Below are 26,082 nucleotides of genomic sequence, written 5' to 3' on the forward strand. Positions count from 1 at the left end.
AAGGTGTTTCGGATTACGAATCCGAAATTTCAGCATGAACAACGTTTCTTGATTGTAAAGAACAATCGGAGTCATTTGTGCTATCTCAAGCAAAGAATCTCATTTTCTTCAAGTTATAAAGTACGTTTATAATCAATTTATGCGGTCTTCCATGTTAATTAGATTTAAGCTTTTCTACTTACATTTAAAGCACATAACGGGTACGATTTATAAATCATTAGCTCTTTCATAAAAGCCTTAAATGAAAAGTCTATTGATTATGTTGCCATTGTGCAGTTATTCGCTGCACCCATTGAAATTTCCACCGAGCTGAAAAGACTTCAACATTACGAATAAAATAAATGAAATGCGAGAAACTCGTGCACGGAATACTAATCAAAGTCTATGGGACATTTGAAGTGCTAAATAACAAAATGTTCAGAGCCGTGCCCCGAGAGAAGGAAGGAGAAGTTTTCGAATATTTACTCGCTTATTTATTATTTTCCCTGTCTCACGTGACCGCGAAACTTGGGATCTCCCCGTGGAATTGGTGTCCGTTTCCGTGAAGTTGTCGGATTATCCGGTAGGAAAGAGCAGTTTGGTAACTCCTGAGACACCTCTGGAGACCAACCACGCGCCATCGAGAAGCTTGAGTCTACCTCGGATGAGTTGGAGCCTGCTTATTAATGATAACGACGTTTTCCATCGATCCATCGACGACCGAGTAACTCTCATGCAAACGCATCGAAAAGGCACAGGTTCTTCCTTGAGGAGACGTCATTTCTTTCCCGAGAGGCGTAGCCTCATTCACTCGAAGTAGCATTATTTTTTGGCTAACAAGTACAATTTCTGATTTGACAAGGCTTGGTTCCTAGTCTGAAAAGGGGTGGTTTCTAGTCTGAGAGGCGTGGCCTTTAGTCCAAGGAGGCGTGGTTTCATGAACAATTCATTGAAATAACAGTGCTCTTCCAAGATTTGACTCGAATTTTTCTGAATAGCTCGCGTCTTTGAAACGTAAAATGATGTTCGCGCGAGTGGATACTGATAGCGCAAGTTTTCCGGTTTCCATCTAAGAGCATTCTAACGGCGTGGATGAAGATGGTTTGGTTCTCTAAGCGTGAAACAGCCCCCCTCCTAGTAGAGGTCGAGTGATTTCTCGCAGAACATCACGGCTGACAAACGACGCCGAAAAAGCAATCGCCGTGAAAGCCCCGGCGGTGCTTGCATGCACGTGCGTTGCTCTGCTTTGCGTCTACCGAACGTGGACCTTGCCGGGGAATTTCTGTAGCGTTGGATGAGCTTCGCGTTGCTCGAGCAAGAGAAATTCCGTTGCCAGTTGTCCGGTTCCGCTTATGAGAATTTTATGGGACATAGCAGATAGCTTGCCAGGGCTCCAAATAATCGCGATTCGGTGAACCATGATTGAACGTCGTTCCTCTTTTCGTGGAAAAGTCGAGAACGAAACGTAGATATTTGGCATGGTCAAAGGCGTGGCTTCTTCTTCGAAGAGGCGTGGTTTCTTGTTCTTTTGTCTACGCAGCCAAAGTTCCTCCAGAAATGTTCGCAAGCTGCGAACACAGAAATAGAGGCTCCCCTAATTTCAATCCTCGATCCATGTTTCATTAAGGAACACCACTAATACGCCGTTAAATCTTCGCCGGTAAGTCGAGCACGTAATCTCCGCAATATCTGCCGGTGGTCCCTCGTTGCATCCTTTTGTTTATGCAACAAGGGGATTTGGCGTTACGAGCGGAGAAGAAAAAAATTACTTTGGGACGCGGTTAATACATCGCTCACCCCTGGGGGTAATATGTCGGTTAAGTAAAAGGCGCGGCCGGGGTGGGCTCGTTTAATAAAGACGCCCGTACGACAAAGCGGCTCTGCATTGTATAGTAATTAATTTAGAGGCGAGTTTACTGCTCGACGCCCCCGTGCCACCAGCTGCATATCTCTGCCGCTTACACTCGTTCAACACTCTGTCTCTCTTTTTCTTCCTGTGACCTGCTACTCCCCTCTTCCTTAGCCTCCGTTTGCTCCCTCACAGAGTAATCTAACCCTGTCAGGAAACGTGAAGAAGGAATCGGATAATTCTCGAATTGTTTTGGAATGTAGTTCCTCCTTAGTAGCCACCTTCTACCGCGTTCCCAACACGTTTACCGACACACCACACATTCTTATAGCTAGATTTCTTCGAAAGGAAAATAAAAATCTAACTTGGAGCTGAGTTTAAACGATGGTAAGCTTCGTAAAGATGCCTCTTAATCTTGAGCCAGGTCTCCAGATTGCGACAGATAGAGCTTTTTATGAGTGTCGAAATTCGTGCTGGAAGATGTGGGGACGAAAGAAGGTAGAACGAGGAAAATTACTGAGGAAGTTGGTGAGGAGTTGACGACTATGGAGGATACGGTTGCATATTTCGAAACTTTGCACAAGTCTAACGGTTCTTTTCCTAATGCACCTGCATCGTATCAAAACTTCCGACCTTTTCTCTCGCTGCATGAATCTTTATATCAACCATGAAAATATTTATTTGCTGGAAAGAAACACAAAAATTCAAAGTCAAAACTCGTAAGACTCTCTCTTGGTCCATACGACTCGCTCGAAGAGATGTAGTTTCTTGCCTGAAAAGGTATGGCGTCGAAAGTGAAGATGCCTGATTTTTTAGTAAGAAAAGGCGTGGTTTCTTGTCTGAAAAGGGCGTGTTTTCTTGTTCGAGAGGCGTGGCCTCGAGCCGTCGGAGGCGCGTGGTCTTCCTCGAATCAGAAATTTTTCATTCTATTATAGAGTGCATATCTTCGTTTCTAATGGTTAGAATTAAATCGTATTCAAATTTTTAGAAACTTCACGTATGTAGTTACTGTAAATACTGAAATGTATAATTAATTATCGTCCTTGTCGAGGTGAACCGAACGAAGCTGAACACCAGAAAATACATCAGCTTGAAATGTTCGCGGAATAAAAGTTTTTTCTTATAATCAGGTAATAAAGAGGAGCATATAATCGTAAATTCTTAAATAGTTTGAAATTTGTTAGGGTAGTTCTTTGATCCTGGTTTAAAGAGGGAACTTATAGGCGAGTCTGTCTGAAATTTTTATGCTTCTTTTCCCAGAGAAGGAAAGCTAAGTACGGAATAAGAATATCCCTGGAAACGTGGTAGGAATATTCGAAGAAATATTAATATTCTTCGCTTAACCAAGTTTCTCTTTGTATTCTCCTTTTTATTTCGGCCTTCGGAACTTTCTGCAGAATTTCTTTTCATTACCAGCGATTATTAAGAACGATGGCTGCCTAAGTGAAAAGAAACTTTATAAACGTAACAGAAATCCATTAGCCATCTAATAATGAAATATACAATTCTATCTCGGTGCGTTACTATATGTTTGGAATTGTGGACAATCTTTCGCGGATGACAGAGAATCCTTCTTTGTGTTATCTTTTTTCTGTGAAACCCGTGACGCAATAGGTTGTTAAATTTGATATTACATCCTTAGGAGACGTAAAATATAACCATAAAGTTTTTGATTTCTCGCCCACGTTTGCTTGTTTTTATGATATCCCGGTTCGTTTCGTTTTACTACTCTTTCAGTTCACAATAAAATTATTGTAAATAAAGCTTTACTGTTCAATTTTGAATTTTGAGAACGAACCCGTGGAACGTAAACATTCTTGAAAACCTAAAATATTTTTCCAAAACAAGAGCACGCCTCTCTTGTGTGAACTTCGTTAATTGAATAGCTAAACGACACCTTTGTAATTAAACGCTGCACAGTGCCCGCTTTCAAGGCTTAATCAAAATCTCCTCGGGAGGGGGGCGGGGGGGGGGGGGGCTGCAAAAGAATGTCACTTTGTTCACGCATCGTCGTCATGACAGGAGATTCTTTTTCGCAGCAGGCCACAGCGCCTCGACACCTGTTTCTAATACCTTCAGTCCCTGTGAACAGGGCTTCAGTATGGTTGGGGAAAGTGTGTCGGCCCGCCTTTGTACGAGAATATACGGGGAGGCTAATGGTTTTAGCGGGAAGGAAAGTTTCGGTAGCCTTTAGAGGCGGCCGCGGCTGTACGAAGCCCCATAAAAAGTATCCAACGTAAAGCCGTGACATAATTCTACTTTACACAGGCGGCGACCACCAGTTCAGAACGCCAGTGTTCCTCCATTCCAAGGGAAAAGGCGATTTTTCAAGAATGGCAGGTTCAAAGTTCTTTGAACGGAAGCGTCGAACAGAAAAATAAGCCGTTAAAGGGCAACGACAACGCCTAACCGAGTCACAAATGAATTTGAAAAATCGATTTTCATTCAAACACAGGGTATAAAGAAAAATGTTGCTCTTCGTTTCGCTGGTCGCAATCAAACGTGACAATAATACAGACAGCGTCGATCGCGTGATTTGCGAAAAACGTCACTGAGAGTCTTAAGAACGAAACTGAGAAGGGTGGAGTAGGGGGTGGAAGCAGGAAAGACACGTGATAAAAGAGCAAGGTGCGAATGAAGAAACGGGGAGATATGAAACAATATACGAGGCGTCTCACAGAAACAATGCAACGTGCCGTAGATCACGCAAGGCACCCTCCATTAAAAATATTACGCCATCTTGCCCGCGTTACCACCCCCAAACTCGCGACCTTCTTCATCCTCGTGACCGGCAACCTCTTCCTTCGTTTCACCCCTTTCGCCGCGACAGGTCTGAACAACAATGCACCATTGTTGAACCCTCCACCCGGTACATCGGGTTCTGAAATATGCAAGTCATGAAGATCATGTTTTGCGAATCCATTGGGCGTTTTGTGCAGCTTCTGTTTCTCATGTTCCGAACATAATTTGCTGAAACCCTTTCTCACACCTAGTGATGCGCACGAGACGAGACTTTTGCACTTTTACACTTTACACTTTGCACTTTTCAGCTCTGTCCAGGCTCTAACTATATAATAATCTACATTTAAGTATGCTATCCGTTTAAAACGTCTCATTGCTGAAAAGAACATACTAGACACGGGTTGAATTTTGTAACACGTCCACATAGCTCACGTATCCATTCTTCAAATGCATTGCCCTGTCGGGCGGAGTGAAAGCGATATTTAGTTTCCTCGTTCTCTGGCTTGATTTTAATTGGCGTCCACGATGCATCATCGTCCCCTTTCAGTTTAACGCGTGAAATTCAAATACGACCCTGTTCGTTCGTCGTTGTCACCCCGCTTTCCCCCTCATCGTGTTCCATTTTCCGGTCGCGACCCGTCCCGTTATCCAGTTTACTCATATTTCATTTTCCGGCAGCATGCAAAGAGGGAAGTGTACGGCTGGGGCGAATGAAAGAAAAATCGAATGTTCTCGCTGTTGCGAATCTGAAAGACCGCGACGCCCCTCTCGTCTTTTTATCTGACGACTCGAAAACTTTGTCTCAACTTTATGTACCGTTATGCTCCTTTTTCGGCGTTTCGCTTTTTCACCTGGCAATCCCTCTCTTCTTTTCTGTCTTCTAAATGTGATCTAGCAATAGTAGAATTTCAAATTTTCAGAGTGGAATATTTGAGATAATTCCAAGGACATTCAAATTTCACATTTTGTTTGTTTTTCTGGAATTTTCTTTCAGCTTCGAGCGATGCGCAATTGCGTCTGAGATTTATAGTTATGATAGTCACTGTCTCATACTTGCTCCAACCGGAAACGGGACCAAAAGTAAGATTTCCTCTTGGGAGTTGATCGGTGGGCCATCGATTTCAATCGTGCGCAGCTCCAATCCTCTTTTTTCCAGTCGTCAGGGAATTCCTCGATCCCATTAAGGCCTTGTTTTTCGGGGTGACCGCGAAGAAGTGGGGTGGTAGCTTTCCCTTTTTGCCCGGCGCTTTTAATGCTCGTACCTCATTCGTTCAGAATAAAGGAGCGCGTTCATTGGACAATATTAGGAGAGGGATTCGCGCCCGTCAAAATGATGAAGTGGCACACCAGTCAGACGAACTCTTCTGCAGTCAGAATAATCAGTCTTCCTGCCTGCTTCCGTTTCCATACCTTTTTCTCCCTCCCTCTTCAAGGCTTTCACTCCTTCCGTCTTTTCCTTTCATCCCTAATGCTATTTCCGCGACGCCATGCTAAGAGCGTGCGCCGCGGTCCGTTGGAAAATGCAAATGTTGACTGATGTTTTTTTCATCTGCAAGCATTTTTTGTGCCACCCTCCCCCTTAATATGGTTGTTCAAGCTTGGTGTTTGTGTGCTAGGGTTCAACTTAACCCCCCTTTGCATTATCAAGTGATCACATCTTGCGTTGGTAAGCAAGTGTCTGAATTCTACGGTAAGTAGAATTAGCCAACATTGGCCAGACACCGTAGAGGACCGATCAGTAGAAATGTCGAGCATTGGTCGGACATGAACTGAAACTAAAAAAACAATTTTCTGAAAAACAAATGGATCCTGTGAGAAAATGTTAATCGTGCTTTTTGTTACGTTTAAAGACAAAAAATCACACCCTCTGTTCAACCAAAAATATTGCCCCCTGTAAGAAATAACGCGCGAGTGGAAAATTGCGCAGCCCCAACTGAATTCTTCATTGCTATTCAACTCCCCTCGAAAATTCTAGTGGCAATCCTTCTTCGATTCTTCCGCCCTGTTTTCTCTCACCGACCGCAACCCTCTCAAGTATTCCAACGGATACAAGATGCTCGCTCGTTTCGCAAACAAATCGTACGGCCATCTTCCTCGCGGCGGTTCGAACAGCCGCAATTTTCCACGGCGTGCTCTGTCTTGGGGGTGCACGTTAATTCTTAATTTCTTCATTTTCTTTCGTGCACCGTTAGAAATGCGTTACCCTCGAAACGAAACAATCGTTTTAATATTGCCAGTTCCCTGAATAAATAGGAATCGGGCTTTCGCGAGCACACGACCGGAGTTTCGGGGAGATGGTACTGAGAATTGAAACTACCTTTAATTTTTTCACCGAGTTTTCACAGTTTCAGTGGGGATTGTACAGTTTTGATATAGAAAATTCCTGGAATTCAAGATATTTCTTTCTTCTATTAAGGAGTTAAAATTGAATGCGACAGAAAATGTAGTATGAAGGAAACTTCATTTTATAATTGACACCACGGTAAACATTGGGATAGTGTGTTTGAGCAAGTTAAATTCAGGTTTCGTTGACGAAATAATTTATCAGCTTGTTTTGCTAATTGGAAATCGCCACTTTCAGTCAGAAAACGAGCATAGTTATTGAATGTATTGCATTATACAATGTAATTAAAATCACCAATCACTTGTTCGTCGTATCAATTTCTCTCTCCGAAGGTATGTGTAAATTTTGTTCAGAGAAGGGAAACTAGGGTAAATGCAACATCTATTTTCTAGTAATTTATTCAGAATAGTGGGGAAAAATGCAAGAGAACAGGTGTACCTGTTCTTTTGCTAGGTCCGCTCGAGTGGAGCCATTTTTCATGCCCTCAGCTGTATGAAGTTCCCTAAATTATTCTCTCCAACCCTGTAGTCGAACTTAATTAAGAGTGGAACACGATGGAGAATTGATAAAGCAAAAGGCACGTCTTTAGAATTTTTATCCCGTTTACAAGCACGTAATTTTTTCAAATACTTTTACCTCAGCTGTTTCGAACTCAATTTATTTTCAAGCTACAACAAAGTGTTGGCACGAAACTTCGAATTACACCAAAATTATAGATAATATAAAAATAGAATAAAATTATTTGCAGTAATTCATTTTTGAAAATAAAAGTTCTGCCTTTCTCCGAGAATCGACAGCGTGTTGCGGCAGTCCAGTAGAATTTTTATTTATTATCGCTGTTTTTATTATTCTTCCTCTTCCTGCCCCGTTCCATTTTCAAAGAACCACATCCCTCAGGCTAGGGTGCGGTATGGGGGATGGCTAGATTTTTGCCAATGTATATTTGACTCGACGAGGATATGCTTGCTTTCAGTGTTCGCCGTGGCGTCGAGTGTTAGAATGTTAAAACGTGTTGTGCGTCTGTGGTTCATAGGTCACTCGACGAGTAACAGCTTTTTTTATCTTTGTTTCGTATAGTGAAAATAAAATATAGCGTCATATGGATTTATGACAATTTTTGGTCTGCAATGTTTATGCTTATAGAACTATTTTCTTACCTTTCCAAACCTGATGCTTATCTGTAACCGAAGCACTCCGAGTCTTCATATTTCTCCATATTCTCTACTACCGTAAATCTCATGCTTTTACGCGTCTCAACTTTCTCCGTATCTACTATTTTTACATGTTCTAATATTTCCTAAATCTCCGGTTTCTCCATTTCACGTCTCGTATTTTCCCATATTTCTCAACCCTGCAAATCCCACATATTCTTATTGTACAGCTTGTCCCGTATAACCCACTGCAAGAAAGAGGTACCTTTGCTGGAAAAAGTGCATCGACAGGTTGGAATAAAATTTTTTTTCCGGGGGCAAATCGATTTCTCACTTCTTTCGAATAAACTTCCGATCGACTGCAGCAATTCATTACTCCTTTATCAGACCTGAAATTACTCGACAAAATAAAAATTTGAAGTTACACGAGCTAGTAATTAAATGCAAAACTCGTCATCAATTTTTGGTTATTTCTGTCCGTGAATGCTTTACAGTTTCCTCTTCCCAGGGACGATAATTTACGGAATTGCAGTTGACAATTACATGGTCATTACGCACAATTTCCGGGTCCCTTTGTGACCCCCTGTAAGAATTGTCGCGAGGTAACGTTACAACTCACTCACCCTCTAACACAATCATACATAGCAGAGTTTACAGTTTCTGCAATCCATCCGGCACTGCTTACCCCGCTGAACACGTTCAAGTTTTACTCGCCGGGAAGTTTCCGACTAATAGATTCGAGCATACGTGCCGGAAAGTAGTTTTAGCAAGTTTCGCAGCCGGCACTGCAATGAAACAACAGCTGCCACCTTGTGTCCCTTCCCCTGTTATTTAATTAAACAATTGCTTGATATTTTTAGGATGTCTCGTTGGAAAGGACGATATTCTTTTTAAATATTAATATCGTCGAGCGTTTTTATTAAGCACGTTAGAAAAGTGTACACGTTCAACCCTGATACGTACATCTTTATATTCCTTACTGCTTTTTATTTAAAATTCCACAGTACCCTCTTATTTATTTAGCACCTTCTTGTATTTCTATCTCTACCATCCTTTCGATGTTTATTCTTTTATATCCCCTTTGCAGAGTTCTCCTCCTTTTGTCTCGAATCTGTCTTACAACTTCTTTTACCAGCCACGATTTTTTCTTCTTATCTGTTTTCCCTTCTCACCTCCTAGAAATTAAGGTACAACTTTAATTGAGCCCTTCCATGGGGCTCTCGCAGCTGCCGCGACTTTATTATCGGCATCCAGTATAATTAAACTGTTCTCATCATCTTTCCCTCTCCCCTGGAACTTTTTAAACAAAGAAACACGATTCTCGTTCCTTCGCTGCCCCGGATTTATTGATTAAGAAAACGAGACAAAACTTTTTACACAATTGGAAATTACGGTTTAGCAAGGGATTGTATGAAACGGGACCTAACTTCTGGCACAATTCGAAATGAGATTAATGTTAACATGAAGTATTTGTTTAAAAATTTTTCTGGTATCGCCAACTATTTCTAAGACAGTAATAGCTAGTAAAAATTGAGTCAAAATGGTCGAGTTTACGCTATGATACATTAAACTGGTGATCGTCCATTCAGATGAAATGGATGGGAGCACGAGTATCGTAAAAACAAAAAGAGCCAGTGGAATTGCAAACTGAATTATCGACTCGCAAGTGGTTGGGCAACCGATACACCATTCGCATGGCAATCGAAGGACTATCGAATAGTCGTGCCTCTGTGAACGCGATGGCTCTTTTTCACTGCTTGTTTTTTCAAAGCTTTAGTTGTGAACGAATTACTGTGCCTTCGTTTCTACACCCACTCTCCAGTTAGGTAAAGTTCCTCTCTATTAGCTTTGAGCTTAGTCGTTCCTACTTCAGCTCCACTGGTCCTGTTCATTCAGGGAACCTTTTTTCGGTTGTTTTCAAACACGAATGATACACATTTAACGTTTCGAACTGTATTCTTTATTCAGGTGTTGCGACTAGCTAGTATTCGAATGAAAATTCACGACTCTTTCAAAGCATGGTACAAAACAAAATTATAAGTCGTTAAGTTATAACTTACTATTTTTGCCCAATCCAGATGGAAAGCTTGATGGAAAAATAGCTGGTTATTCAATAGACACTGGTTTCTAACCCAGGCTTCAACGCGATGGAGGATTAATCCCTTAACGTCAAAATTCATTCGAGTTTACATCTTTCTCCCACCAATCACTATGATCATTTTCCTCTCTATGTATTTTTCATCGTGTTGCAATGTTCAACCGAAAGAGGAGAGAGCATAGAGACGCGGTTAATGGTATTGTTTTCTCTTGCATTTTTAATAGGCAGGAACAACGAGCGCATCGAAACGACGCCCGCTAACCGTTCGATTAATATTGAAATTCAATCGGCCACTTTGCGTCGCGACGTCGCCATCACAAATTGATCGATCGGGACTCCTATTTAATAGATCCAAACCATAGTCATTTCCGATGTGAATATTCAAATCAAAATGATCTAAGGAAATAAAGGACTACTCTAATATTGTAACGTGTAAGGTGTATCACTTTTGGGGAGAAATTTTCTTCAATTTTGAAGCTAGGTGAGCCCATATAGAGCCACCAGCGGTCACGTAGGCTCTTCGTATAAAATTACAATGACCGCTGGGTGTATGGAAGTCGACGCGTTCAAGTATTTTTATGTCGAAAGTAGCATGGAATTATGGAAAATTCAGTACTGGACAGGACATAAAACTGGTAAAATAAAATTAAGTAATAAAACGTAGACATCCGTGACTTCGCCCCTTGAACCATTAATCTTAAGGCTCCTTCAATTTTGACGTCAAGTAATGTAACTGACACTGCGTCCCAGTCTCAATTAACATTATGTCACGATACTGCTTCAATCGATTTGTTTATTTAAGGAGATGGAGAAAACAAAATTTAATTACGAAACATGATTCAATTTAATTAAAAACTTTGATGCAAGGGAGGTTTTATTACACCAAAACAAAACACTTGTCAAGCTTTTATTTCGATGTAAACGAGCGTGACGTGTTTTGCTCTTCGTTTTGAACAATCGAATTACCTTCATGAAAGATAATACATACCTTGTCAATTTGGACTGTTCATCGGGTGATACCAAAAAATATTTATTTTTGTGTGTGTCATTGTTTACAGTTCAATTTGAATTTTACTCTACAGCTTCGACGCGAGTGATGGTATTATTTCTAACGCGAAGCTTCGATCAACTTTCCGAACAAACAGACACTTTTCAATTAAAACTGTTTCGAATCAAGGACTCGCCTAGCGAAGAGAGAACATTTTTACACAGTTCCAGTTCATTACACGCACCAGAGCGAAATCGTTATTCAGAAAACTAACTTTCCTTTTCCCCTTTGTTGTTGCAGAACTCGAACAACCAGGTGGCGATCCCTGGGCAAAATCAGGTGGCTCAGGCGCAACCCGAGACCCAAGGGGGTCCGAACACGGTTCTCAGAGTCATCGTCGAACAGATGCTTTACCCAATTTCCCTGGACGTGCTCTATCAGGTGAGTGAAAACTTCTGATCTAACTATTCATAACCGTAACTCGCCTCGTGACATGCCTTACTTTTCATTAATCCTTGAACAACTTCATACTTTTTTTTTTATATGTTCTACTGCTCATTTGATTTCATTTAATTACACTGCTTTAATTATACTGCTGTGATATAGTTCTGTAGATTATTGTTACTTTGATAGTTGACGAAAACTCGAATTATACCAAGAAATAATTAACAGTATAAAAACGAAACTCTCGAATGTACGTAGCGGATAAATCACTGTACGTTGCTTTTATTCGTCATTTATTATTCGTATACAATTTGTTCCATCTCTGGCAGGGGCCATTGGTATGGGACAGTGTATAGTGATTGCATCGAAGGATTTAAAGAGTGTTGACGTACCAAGGGATAGTAAGCGTATTTATCAGAATATCGGGGCTAGCGTGCAAAGTAAAAATGTTCGAAATCGGCGGGGAATAATGCAGGAGATGCAAAATTAATCCGATTCCGTGGCTATCTCCCCGAATTCGATTCCCGATTAATCGGATATTTCTCTGGTATCCTTCGAACGGTCTGCGGGGATCACTATGGGAAGAGCCGTGGCATATTTCGCACGGCAAATGTTCACAGCTTCCGGAGATTTTTCATCGCAACGCGTTTTCGTTAATGGAATATTAAATAATCCACCCAATCCGACCCAATGTTTACCAGTTCACCTCACATATTCCCCCAAAATCGACGATTTTCACCTGCCTCGAATTTCTCCGTTCCCCACTGTCTTCTAGAATCATTTTTTAAGTAGTCCTTATAACGTTTCCAAATGATTAATGACATAAAAATCGCAGTCTCTTTCTCACTGTTGATACACCTTTGTGGTCAATGTCATTGTTTAATAAAAGGAAAACAAGAAAGTTTATTCCCTAAAAGTTGCGTATCTCGTCTGGAAAATTGGTTGTATAATGCAAAGCTGGTGAAACATGCAATTTTCTTCCTTAATCGTGTCCTACGGTTCAGTTGGCGATCGGTGATCCAGCGCGCGCAATTTTGCATCGCAAATTACTAATAAGGAAACACGGGGGTCGGATTACATATTTACGGAATTACAAATTACAATTACAGGCTGAATTACGTAATGAGACGGACGTTATTATTGAATTAATTCACATGTACACGGCACAAAAGCTGATTCCGTGACGATTAATTACGATGGTTTGACGGTCAATTAACGAGTCGATTAAAATCACGGACCGACCAGACAATCGACCCTATTAGCATCATTTTGAATCTACGGAAGCACTATGATAAGGCATTAGAATCCAATGCAAATATCATGGATCCAACCTGAGAACTATGTCACGTAATGTAACATATACGTGCTTTTATACTTTTTAACAACCCTGTACATCTTACTTACCCTCCGTAAGTAACATTCGGTAATGTAGAAACAATGAAAGTAAAATAGTTCTACTGGTTATGTAGAACTGAAACTCGATAGCAGGATTACCAACCGGTTATTCTACATTGCCAGCAAATCGGATTGCATTACCGAGTCTTCCTGACCGAGTGCATTTCATTATCGAGGCTTACCTACAAAGTGCGCTGTATTAATCTGTGGTACCGTCCAGGTACTCGTTCCTCTACGATTTCATCTTGGTCTAGTACAAAACCATTAATCCTGGTTGTACATATTCAGAAGTCAACGATAACCGGTATACATGAATAAAAGCATGCATTACTTAATAAAATTTCTAAACATATGTGATAATGGTATAGAGAAAAGAACTTAAAACTGAACATGTAGCTTTCATCAAGGAACGCTCTCTTTGGCGCCGAATGGCAGGATAAGCAATGTGCTTCCGGTTGGAGTTAAGTGGTCCATGCATTTTTTACCGCTATCCGCCGACTCTCCGAATAATATACTACGCTGTGGTCCACGTACCCGGAAACTCGATCCTTTTTTTTTACACGAAGGATCTAGCAAGCTTCGCTCGACGTTCTTCTGTCCTCGATTCACCGCTAAAGTCCATGCGTTAACGTACACCCCGTATATTTGCACGCGTGATGAAATGTTAACGCGTGGAAGGTCCGTCGAACGAACTTTAATTAACTTCAGGTGCAAACGTCTTCCGCAAGAGCGACCGTCAGTAATCCTCGCGCATTAACGGAATTTGCGTTTGCCGAATTGAAATTCCCGAAGATTACAAGCGTTTCGTTGACCACCGTGGCACCACCATCGACGCGTTTCAACATGCATGCCTGCCTCTTCAGGAAGCACGGTGAATTTCTGGTTGAATCCGGTCGGCATAGTTCTAAGCCGATAATGGACCGACTAGAAAACGTATCCGGATTACATGCCGGCGATTAGCTGTTATTTGGCTGCCTAAGTAGGTTTACGTCGTGGGTTTGGCATTGGCCTGAATTTACACGCACTGATGTCACATGGAAAGATTACCGGATGTCTGGCATCACCCTAAGGCTGTTTCTCTGTTGACTGGAAGTAAGCAGCTTTGTCGGTATTGTTCACTCTGTAGGTAAGACTTTAACGGTAATGTAGAATACTTGGTAGAACTCGTAGAACTCGAACTTGTCGCAAGATTTATCGACAGAGCGTTCTGCATTATCACGTCTTGCCGATTGAGTGTTCTACAGTATCGAGGCTTATTCATAGACTGTATTATAGTAAAAAAAGAGTGATACGAACAACGTTCTCAAACTGTCGCCTTGTGAACTTGTTAATCCAACGAGATGCTATTAGTCAGTGTCGGGAGCTGCTTTAAAATTTCTAATGATCCGTGAACTTGGAGAAACGTACCCATTGAAGGGTCATTGATCGCGGAAAGTTTTAATGGCAGTCTTCTTCCCGTACTTTTTTCTTCTTCGGTACTTTTTTCCCCACGTTGAACATTGAAAAACTGTATAGTCTAGCGTAACAGGGAGGTTATTAAGCGGCGGGGATTAATTCTCCGGGGTCCAGACCTTCGGAAAGTTTTGTTTGTTAAGCGCAACGTGTCCTGTTTTGTCCATACTTTCGATCAACTCGTTGCTTCGATCGTGGTTTTCTTTAGGAGGGAAGTTGTGAAAGTAAATCCTCTTCTTCAAAGAATTTTCTAGCTGAAGAATGCGAGGATGCAACTATAGTATCCTCGGTCGATATTAAACGAAACAAAACAAGATGGAGGGGAAAAAACTGAACGAGCCTAATTTGCATCCGAGATACACGGTATGGTTTAAAATTTGTCCAAGGGATGTTTCGAGGCGGAGGCTTAAATAAGGCGAGATTTAAGACGTCCCAGGTGGGCGAGACGGACCCGTCGGCGCGTGTATGCCAACGCCAGGAATTCTTCGACCATTTGACCAGGAACGTAAACGTTGAGAGGTTGCGCCGTTTACGTTCTTCGACGGAACGTTATGACCGGTTTTACAATCGAGCCTGGGCCCTGTCTAAAAGGCGTGCGCGTGGACGCAAGAGGCCATTGGAGGAATGCCTCGATGAGCGCAGAAGAAACGGAAAAGAAGATGTTTACACAGAGAAATTACCAAGCTGAAACGACTGGTTTGGAGGGTAGGATAGTTTTATGACCCGCCATCTACCGACTGTATAATCCGATTTACGGAACGAACCCGTTGCAGGCACGAATTGCCATGTACGGAATAATGCTGCGCCATTTTCCTCTTTCCCTCTATTTTTTCTTCTTGTTTGTTCCCGTCGTTACGGCGCTCGTAACCCTGAGGGCTGGTTTTTCATGCTCTGGCGCACTGTAACCGATCGCACTGAAAGCCGATAGTTCCTTCGTTGTTACCCCTTTCGCGTGATGAATGAAGGGAGAATTGAAAGGGAGTTTGGTAATTTTGTTTCTCTCTCTCTTTCTTTCTTAGAATACTCCTTCTCGTGAAACTTATCTAGAAAATATATATATACTCTCTCTCTCTCACTCACTCACTCACTCACTCACGCACTCACTCACTCACTGTAGGAAATGTTAACCGTGATCGTGACACGTATCACTTTCTATATAGTGAAATGTCTAATTTTATTTTCTCAACACACCTATGGCTACGAAGCCAAGGTACTTAAAAGATTCCAAGTCAGTATCATTAATAATTATTTCAACGACTATAGCCAAATATTTATGGATGCGTAATCTTTCAGGCAACCCTCGAATGTCACTCGTGTTGGTTATGCCATCCCTTTCATGGTCATCGTTCCACATGGACGGCGGAGAGACCGTTGTACATATTGATTGATGTAACAGTTATTAATTCCCGTTCTCGATTATCGAGGCGCTGGTATCTACGCCGGCCCCGTAATGCAATAACGTGCAATAATAGTAACGTAATTTCGCCCCTGTCGGCGTCGACGATCCGCCATTATTCATGATGTAGGTATACGCGAGAAACGACACGGGGAATACGACATTATGGTTGCAGCTAATCCCCGTCCTTCGTTTCGTCGTTTTACCCATGAGTTGAAGGGAATACTTCAAGATTCATTCTTGAAAAGGTGACGATATCGATAATAGTGCTCTTCGATATTTGAAATAAAAGAGATTAAATATAAGTGAAGTATGTTATATGTCGCGATTGGGACTTTCTAGAGCGCTTGTCTCGTCTACCCTTCGAGAGCCTCAAATCCAGACGTAATTACCCTAAAAATGGAGCATCCCCGTGGACGATGCTAATCGTAACGATAATGAGCATCTAGATTCACGTGAAGTAGCAATTTTTATTATCAGGAACGCTTTATGCGATCCATTATATACCCCTGCGTGTTATTGCTGTTCATTTTCTGGATAATTTCATGGATTCCATTAATGCACCAGCTAGTGGGAGCGCTATTATGTTTGAGCGGTTCGTTCGTGGGATACGCAGGCCGAGCTTAAATATAATTAGTCTTCGAACGGCACCTTGGAGAATCGTATTGATCTCTGGAGCCACATTGTGGCACCTACAATTCGTGGATTGTAAATAAGATTGTAAAGGGTTCGATTACCTCCTTGTTATGGGAGGAGTATGTGTGTCCCATACTTCTACATATAATTCTACTTATAAATTGATTCTAGTCCCGAATACAATTTCATTTATAAATTAATTATCCCGCTGTATGAAATTCTAACATTTTCTGAATATAATTTCACTTATGAATTAATTATACATCTCCATGAAATTCTATACATTTTGTCCACATTTTCGTTGGTGAAATATGTTAATTATTCTATTGCAGCGAACGTTACATTATAATTGATCCATGGAACTCAATCTCTTGATGGGCGGAAATGTAATGTAATGATGGGCAGTGTAATTCGAATGTTAAATAAACAAAATCTCATGCAACATGCATGACGTCGAACGAAGCGAAAAATCTCCGAATATGTGAATGGAATCGAAGCCTGTATGTCATAAGCGGTTGGATTTTGTTGGGGGTTTGTGGGGTTGGTGGAGGAGGGTTGCTAATGCAAGCAGTATCACGTGTTTTAACTTCCATCGAATATTCAATATTGCGCCCGGCAAATGCCACTCGCGGATCAAATGAAGAATTTATTTTCACCGGCGCGGCGTAACGATAAATCGGCCAAATGAAAAATAAAGAAGCTGGCCGTTAACGTCACAGATACAAGAAATAAAAATGAAAGGGGCGATGGGGGATCGAAACAGCGAGACTAACGAGACGCCTGCGTGACAAAAGTGTACACCGATTACGCGAATTCGAGACTTTCCGTGCTTTTCAATTCGTTTCAGATGCATCGACGTTACTTACACTGCAGAGTGAATTTTAAAGTAATTCCTTTGTTCGAAATAATTTTGTTAAAATTGTGTAATAGAATCAGCTTCGTAAAAAAGTATTTTTCTATCAATTTTTTTTTTTTTTTTTTTTATGGAAGAACTGATATGTTAAATATAAAAATACCAATAAAAATAACCAACGGAGACGGATATTTTTTAAAAATTCACGACGATGGCCACCCTAAATAATAATGTCTACGAGTTTAAACGCTTCATGATGGAATATTCGATATGATTGATTAAATCCGCTCGCGCAACCGGTGCCTGGAAATCCGTCGAATTTCCCGACGGCTCGACGGATTATATTTATGAATCGCTGAAAATCAATGACGTTTCTTTCGCTCAGGGGCAGCAGCGCTGCATCCGATACGCGGGTGAGGTTTTGTTTAATTATCATCAATAGTTATTTTGCTATCAGCGGCGGGATATCTGATTTCACGTTTGGAAAGAGCCATCATCCTCATTTAGCTATATCCATGTATTTAAATAGTTACTGGACATAAGCGTTAGCATAGAAAATCATGAATAATTTCAAGAATTAATTAACATTTCTTCGATATATTACGACTGTTGATTTAGAAATCGAACGACTAGGACCTGGAAAATGAAAATTATTTTAATTCGAACGAAACTCGACACGTTTTTCGCCGCGCCATTTTACCACGACTTTTCACAGACATATGCGCGCGCTTCCGCGAAAAATCCCGCGGGAAATCAAGGCCTCAAAGGTTCGTGTGCCGAGAAGCGTGCACGTAGTCGAGAAATGTTTGAACGACAATGCTGTAATTTTTACCGAACAGTTTTTCGAACGATCTTTCGACTGAATTCTTGCGATTTCGACCAAAATAATCGCACCGCGTTTCCAAAGATTCCGTTCTGTAGTTGCAGCACGTCTCGTCAAATTGTGAACTGAATAGTAACGTAATTTATAACTTGCCTCTTAGCGTATATAATCCTACAGGCTTTCAACGAATGTAGTTTCAACGGTTCAGTAATCTCTAAAGTACTGCAGATTTATTGTAAACTTATGTTCTACAGATCGATACAGATTCTGTAATCCTACAGGCATTTAGGGAATGTAATCTGCATAGTTTCAAGTCCTAAAATCCTATTACCACGGAATCGAACATTCGTAAGAGAGATCACACTGATATACGGTAACAAAGTTCTACGAGTAGTCTAAAACATTCCCAAAGGTAATGTTCAAAAGTATCGTGAAAAGGGTCAAGCATCAATCATTCGGTACCAGGGATCTATGATTAATGGGAAGTTAAGCAGCTTCCTGACGTTTCGATTCGATCGTTTCAGTCGTTCGAGCGTATAAAACAAAGAGACAGGCTTGTCTGTCATTGATCCAAGAGCTTTTCTTGTCATGGTTAACGGGGAAAAAATGGATTCCTTGATTTCCCTCTGATTTATCGTCAACCGATTTCTCTGGAATGATCGTTCCGTACAAGATCCTTTCTCTTAAAGCACAGACTTCCAAAATCGTCATTCAGCGTAAACATTGTTTAATCTTTATAAACTACCTTCTACTTTAAGACAGAATATTATCGCGAATACTCAGACAGCATGTTTACTCCTGTTTACGGTTCATTATCTTCAACGAGTTTAAAATTATTTAGGTCCAGAGGCTTTTCCTCGAGCACTTTAAATGTATTAAATTCATATACATATACTATCGAGAGACAATGTTCGTAAATCCTCCTTTAATTGCTTTCTCTCTGCATCATTTATTGGCGTTGTTTCCACGGGATATAGTAGAGTTGCCAGACGTCTGTCAATAGACAGTTGGAGAAATAAAATAAGCACTTTCTGATTTTAAGGAGATACTTTTATTTAATTTAAGAAGTAACGAACATTTTTCTATGTAAATTTGAAGAGTAAAATTTCTTGTACACAGTGTGATCACCGTAAAAAAAAAAAAAGGAGTACTTTATATCGAAACGCGCCGAAAACACAAACTAAAAACGAAAGGTTTTACCCTGAGAGAGAAATGGGAAAGGAAAGGACTTTTTCCGCGCCGACGATCATCACGAACATAAATAAAAGCTCGGTCGAATGGCGCGCGCCATTATTCGTTGCAAGAGCGGCAAAGCGATGTAAAAAATACGGAAATTTGTCACTCGAACGAAACACCGCCGATATTTGCGTCAATAACGAGCAATAACGGCAAAGTCTGTTCCAATACTCGCTTCGCAACCGAATAAAAAATAAAAAAAACTGGCACGTTGATGGAGAACTTTGACGATATTAGTATAGACGGTACGAAATTTTTTATTTTTCACATAATTACATAAAAGAAATTAATGATTATAGAGGTAAAGACATGAATATTCTAACCTTGGTTTAGTAACAATCTCGATTTTATCTTACCTATCAATTCCCTATTATTTTGAAATATATGTAAATCTGAAATATCCATTAACAATAGTTTACTTTGACATTTCAAGCTTCTTGTGCCTCCAATTACTTTCTAAAACTACCGCTAAAAGGATATTCGAGTAGATTCTAAAAGGGTTGATGCCCTCGATTTCGGGAAAGCCCCTGAAGCGACGGAACATATGGTCGAAATTCTGGTTTGCATCATGCAACATTCGCAGCCATGTTCGCCACTGGCCCGTAGGGCTAATAATCGCAACTGGCAGTAGCCAATTACAACAAGGAGAAATAGACAAAACAGTAACTGTTTAAAACTTGTGAAAAATCAACAATGTCGCATCCATTTATTTATTAATAATTTATAAAATTTGTTCTTAGGACCAAAAATAGTAACACTCAAAAATAAAGGGTTTTCAGTCCCATTTCCGTCCAAAGAACAATTATCAAATGCGCATTGTGTATATTGTCTATGTCACGGTGCAAACATCGAATTATTTATCTCATTTGTATTAGTACGTCGGTTAATTCCATAAATAGCAGGTAATAATTACGCTCTTGTAGTAAACAATATATTATATTATTTACCGGATCACCATACTGGAAATTAATTAAATGCAGCTGCTCATATAACAAGTTCTATGTTTCTCTGAATATACATATGTATACTTAACGTGTCATAGAATTGGAATGTATGGTTTATTAAATTTCCATAATATTTCTATGTTATTAATTAATTTGACGATTGAAGTTTGCCAAATAAACCAGTTAATAGTAGAAAACTCGCCAAAGGAATGTTTTATTGTTAGTAATTTTAGAAGTAGGATCCCTTATCAATCAAATCAAATCAAATAATATATGGACACATAACAAAATTAATGGACGAAATTTTCTCAGGGTCGACGTTCATTAAGTTCTGTTTCGTCAGTTTTGATTTATTCTAGCAAAAAAATCGAAAACACCCCCTTGATAATTGGTGAATAAATTTTTTGCTGAGTACATGAATCGAGTGTTGAAACTGTTTCGCGTTGGTCTGAATAATAAAGAGTTTAATTTCGACGTTGAGAAAATATTAATGCGTTCGCTCCGACTATTTTCACCCAGTGAATCGTTTGTAACGTGATTTCGAAACGAATTTGATGAAAATGAACGCGACTGCGTTGTAATTTTTTAATTTAATTAAAAGTTAAAAATAGAAGGAGGGGGTAGTGAGAGTTAATTAAGGTAATTTCTTTTCTCTCCCAGCCGTTGAGCAAAACTGGAACAGAGTTGTGCAGTTTTTTGTCAATTTAAGAGCTTTTAATTAACTTGAAACAGCTAAAGATGAAAAAGTGAGTCGCTAAAAAATAAATCAACAAGTACTCGATATTAAACAAGTCAAATTCACTTTCGTTTATTTAACAATAATAAATACCGTGCGTCATAAATTCATTCTTTATTCCTTCAAAATGAGTGACACGAAGAATTCAATTCACACCATAATTTTAATTATTTTTTCATATTGCATTGGTCTTTTATTGGCTGAATATGACGTTGATTAATTCAATATCACGTTCTGGATATGTAAAATTTACATTCGACGACAAATATTTCGGATTTTTCCCACGATCTGATTTAAAAAATTTTTTCAAGAGGCACAATGCACCTGCGTGTCTCTAGTTTTATAAATAAACTTCCAATTTAATTTAAAAAATGAATTTTAACAAACAAACCGTTGTTTGATGATGAATATTTACCCAGTATTGAAATTTTATAAGAAATACAAGATGTTATTGATTTTAACCACGTATTTTCTTTCATGTTGCAGATATTCACACGTTTTGGCAAAGTTCTAAAAATCGTCACCTTCACAAAAAATAGTAAGTATATGTACCATGACTCTATATTCGAATGTTATTATTAAGTATATTCGATGTAGGAACATTTGTTTCCGCGAAAAGCTTTGATTTCTGCCTTGGGTTCGTTACCGGTCCGACAACAAGTTGTGAGAGATGTTTGTTGCTTCCTGCTGGAGCTTTCCATTAAGGAAACAAGTTACTAAATCACCTCGTGGGGGTAACACACTTTCCAGTATTAAATTCGTTCTTGATTTTTCTCCTGCTAAAGCTTCCTCTGTTAAGAAGGCAACAGCTACTGAGCCACCCTGTATATAGATGCTACTCTCACGGGCAGACATGCCACGGCACTTTAGTACTTCAGTGTGCTTCAAGTGTATTCCGGCCCAGCGACGCCGACGCCGACGCCGACGCCGCTGCGCGCACTTGGCGCCGTTAGTACTTTCGGTATTGCGCTCAAGTGTTTCAAAGGGTGTCTCGAAAGCACCTATGTTTCCTGGCTCTGTTATCGAGTCGAGGCGAATTGGAGGCCAGAGAGAGGGTCGACATTGGATCTGTTGCCATCTCGAATGCCTTATAAATATCTTTAAAAATACCAATTTAACGAATTAACTTTATCCAAGGAGAGAGATACGAGTCCTCGTTATTTAAACGTTAAAAAAATTACCACGTGATATAAAGCTCTAGGAACTGATGTAATAACCGCGATCTGTCGGTGTTGTTCCAACAATTAGTTTGAAATCAGAAAGGGGCACGTTTGGTTGAACAAAAGCTGGGCAGAATTTTCAAAGGACAACCGGACAAATAGCGGTTGATTGGTGAAATCACGGAGGCACGGATTTTAAATTAAACCGAAGGCGAGCTTTCAGTGTCCAATTAAGGTTTCATTCGGTCAAGTGGCTGCTCGCTCGTTCGATCTTCATATTTTTTTTTTCGTCCCTTTCCTCCCTATTCCGCCACTCGTCGATTCGATTTCGAGTAATCACGGCCTCTATTTTCGATGCCAGCTTCGTGCGGTCTGTATCAAATCTCGATCTGCGCCTTTTACACAGCCCAATAAAGCGTACCGAACTGTCGTTGATTTTCAGGAAATTACATTCACAGGTTTACTCGCATTATTTTCTCGCATCAAGTTAAAGTCCACATATTCCCGACGCAGTAGCTTCTAAGATAACATGCAAAGCACAGGTAGAGAATCGTTGTCTTGAAACAGGTCGTCTCATTTTTTTAATTCTCCTGCGGATTAATTTTGAGAAAAGTTTTAATGGAGATAGACGTTTCAATTAACTCGTGAAAGTAACGAATAAATACTTCGCAACGGTCTTTTGACCAAAGAAAGTCGATTATTTAATTTCTTAGTAAACGTAGTAAAGTACGTTTTTAAGTAAAAACGTAATTTTGTCTTGCAAATAAAATTGCAAAATAACCGTTACATCTGCAGGAGATGTTTCTGAAGAATTTCATTGAAAAATCTGTTCCGTGAATCTTGCTGCATACGCTTAAAAATTGTCTAAAGGAACGTGTAATTTATAAACAAATTGCTAGTAAATGGTAAATTGTTGCCTAACCGAAATTGCGTCTGACACCGACGGAAAGAACGGTGAACGAGCATGAAAGCCTCGAGCTGCCCCAAGCGTTTTCCGCCGTGTTCGTCAAAGATAACTGAGGCAAGAATTTCAATTTGAGGAGGAAGGCACTTCTTTTTCTCAACGTTATACGCCAGTATTTCAAATTAAAAACACACACTCAGGCCCCTTCTCGTTCTGTATTTTTCTTCATTCTACACGCTCCCTGCGAGGCCCCACGGCGCCTGGAAATCATATTTTTCATTTCATTTCATTTGAAACACGCTTCAGGAACGGATTCGTTGCAGGAATGTGACTGCTTTTCTTTTTCAGGTGCCCCAGTCTTGTTAATTCCAAGACGTTTGCCTTTTCCCTCAAATCCAACAATTTTCACAAACCGTACAAATTGTTGAACAATGATTAAAGCGAATGAAACAGCAATCAGAATTTAACGATTACAAATTACCAACATTTGCTCGACCCATAGAATCGACGGAAATATAATCTCAATCGAGCGCTTTACAAAGAGAGAAAAAAAGGAGTAACAATAAAAACACGATGGTCGTTGATTAAAACAAAAGTTAATAAAATCGTCGGTGATTGTTTTGGGTTTCATTCGGGAGGGGACACGCGTCGCCTTAGGGAATATTTTTAACGTTACTGTTGGATTTCGTGCGCCTAAAAGCGCAGAACATTTTTTTTTGTGTGGATATAATGCTACAACAGGATATGGAGTTTTTCGCCGGGGGCAGCGTTATTCAATTTCCATCGTTATTTGATCGTGGCGGTAATAAAAATTCTCCGCGGTGAAAAAAGTGTCCGGCAACCCAACATATTACTGGGAAACGAGCTCCTTTTATTTCCATTTAATTTCAGCTTCATTTAATTTCCACCCGCAACGGGAAACGCAAACGGCCGTGAAAACTGCATTCAATTTTCGAAGATCAAACGACATTCCTCCCTGCAGCTATCAATAATTTTTTCTTTCGAACCAGTTCAGGTTTTCAGACCTTCGCACTTTCTAATTTCTATGACTTTGAAATACGGTGCATGCGTACAGCTGCACACCACTTTTCTAATCTTCAAATTAGATGAAATCGAAACGCCTATCGATCAACTTTGAGGCAGGTACGATATTTAATTAAAGTCTAACGGAGTCGTCGTTTTGTTTTGTTTCAGGCACTTTCCAGGCACTAATACAGTACGCGGACATGCTGTCAGCCCAAACTGCTAAACTGGTAAGTACCCGCTTGGGTGTTGCTCCCTATTTCCTTCCATTCTTCCTATTTTGTATTTCAACGCATATGGAATTCTTTTTATAGGGTATCCGCCGTCTCTAGGGACGAATCGACATTTTTCGTGGAATATTTTCAGAACCATTGCCATCCATTAAAAGCTCCAGATGTTGCGATGCAAATTTTTATTGCTACCCGGTACATTTACCTTGAAACGACTTGGTTTTTATTAACGATGAAGATACCTCTCTCCCTCACCTATTTGCATTGTAAAGTCACTTTTTGTTTCGTTTGTAATTAACTACAAGCCTGTGGTGATAAATTGAAACAACGAAGGAAATACGAAAGGGAATATTAGAGAAAATTATAATCAAACTGAACGCCTTATTAAGGAAAGGAAAAAAAAATTACCGAAACTGAGTTAGTCTTACATCTTTAAACTTTAATTTTCAATTTTATCTCTTACCCTACGATGCCCTTACTTTTCTATTTGGGGATTTGATTCTTCTACTGAAATCCTCTTAGAAATAAGTCCTCGTTCTGTCGGCGAACGCATTCGATCAAAGTTTAGAGAGTTTCGAAAGTCAATTGAAGAAAAATGTTATTCTGTATAATTTCGAGTAACGTTCTGTGGAATGCAATGCAAACTTTTTGAAACTCAGTTCCAAAAACGCTGGTTTTTGGCGGGATTCGCGATAGATGACGCGTCTAGCACGATTTCCTCTTCAAAGTACGAGATAATGCAGAATTTTTCACAGGTCAGGTTGGCAAAAACGCTCGGCTGCCACTTGCGGCGCGGTGAAACCGTTTCAGCATTCGCTTTATGCCCGTGTTTCTCTGACTTCCGTTAAATTGCAAAATCGCATTCGCCAGCCCGCCGGCAGAAACGAACCGACAAAGGCTTTTTTTCCGTCGGTGGATGGGGGCACGGAGTCGTCCAGCGAGTAGGGGTGGAGGTTGCGGGAAGAAAAAACGGATTTTCGCTCGGCCGAAGGGGCGAAAAGAGAAGTGGGGGTGTGTGGTAAACAATCGATGCAGGAACGGTGAAAACTCTCTCGCGGTAATCGAATTTCTTTGGTCGTTCGAGAGCGGACGAACGAGTTCTCTGCGTTGCCGGCGAATTCGATTACAGCAGAAAAATTCGAATCCGCGCCGCGTTTTATTATCCGCCCTGCACCGGCGGTAGACGCTCGTCAAAATTCGCCAAATCTCTCGGTGGCCACGAATCAAGTTCCCTCGGCTGCTCGATCTCCAACGGCTCCCTTGTGTTGTTTATTATAACCTTAATATGCAGTATACGTTCTTCAAAATAGTTGGGAAGGACTGCATTCGATAGGGGAAATCGTGATTTTAATAGCGCACTTTGTTTCAAGCGAATAGGTTAATTGGTTCTCAAGATATGAGACTTTAAAATGTAGGTTGACTTGTATGGTAGACGTAAGAAGTAGTTGGAAGCGTCATTAGCAGCCATATAGAAACGAGCCACTGACGCAGTTTACTTAACGCAAAGTGGTCAGAGTGGGAGATAGTAGAGTATTAAAAAACAGCGTTCCTTATAAATGACAATATCTCTAGAACGAATAATCGTATCGTCATGAAACAAAAACTATTTTAAAGAGAAGAGTTTCCCCAGTCTGCAAATGCTTGCACTTTTAACTACAATACACTCGAGTATTTGTAGCTAATCATGAGTCATGAACCA

The 26,082-nt window shown here is 40.3% G+C and overlaps 1 protein-coding gene across 8 annotated transcripts in view; it reads left to right on the top strand.

Annotated features, from left to right (window-relative positions):
* The window catches only part of LOC128878620 (polypyrimidine tract-binding protein 2), a 262,210-nt gene that overhangs the window by 215,485 nt on the left and 20,643 nt on the right, over window positions 1–26,082 (top strand). For all 8 annotated transcript variants that reach the window (XM_054126944.1, XM_054126939.1, XM_054126942.1 and 5 more), the window contains 3 exons: window positions 11,452–11,592; window positions 21,553–21,604; window positions 24,325–24,383. In XM_054126944.1, the coding sequence (XP_053982919.1) occupies window positions 11,452–11,592; window positions 21,553–21,604; window positions 24,325–24,383 (252 nt within the window). The remainder of the gene's footprint in view (window positions 1–11,451; window positions 11,593–21,552; window positions 21,605–24,324; window positions 24,384–26,082) is intronic.

Source organism: Hylaeus volcanicus, chromosome 6 (assembly GCF_026283585.1).
Source record: "Hylaeus volcanicus isolate JK05 chromosome 6, UHH_iyHylVolc1.0_haploid, whole genome shotgun sequence".
Lineage (NCBI taxonomy): Eukaryota > Metazoa > Arthropoda > Insecta > Hymenoptera > Colletidae > Hylaeus > Hylaeus volcanicus.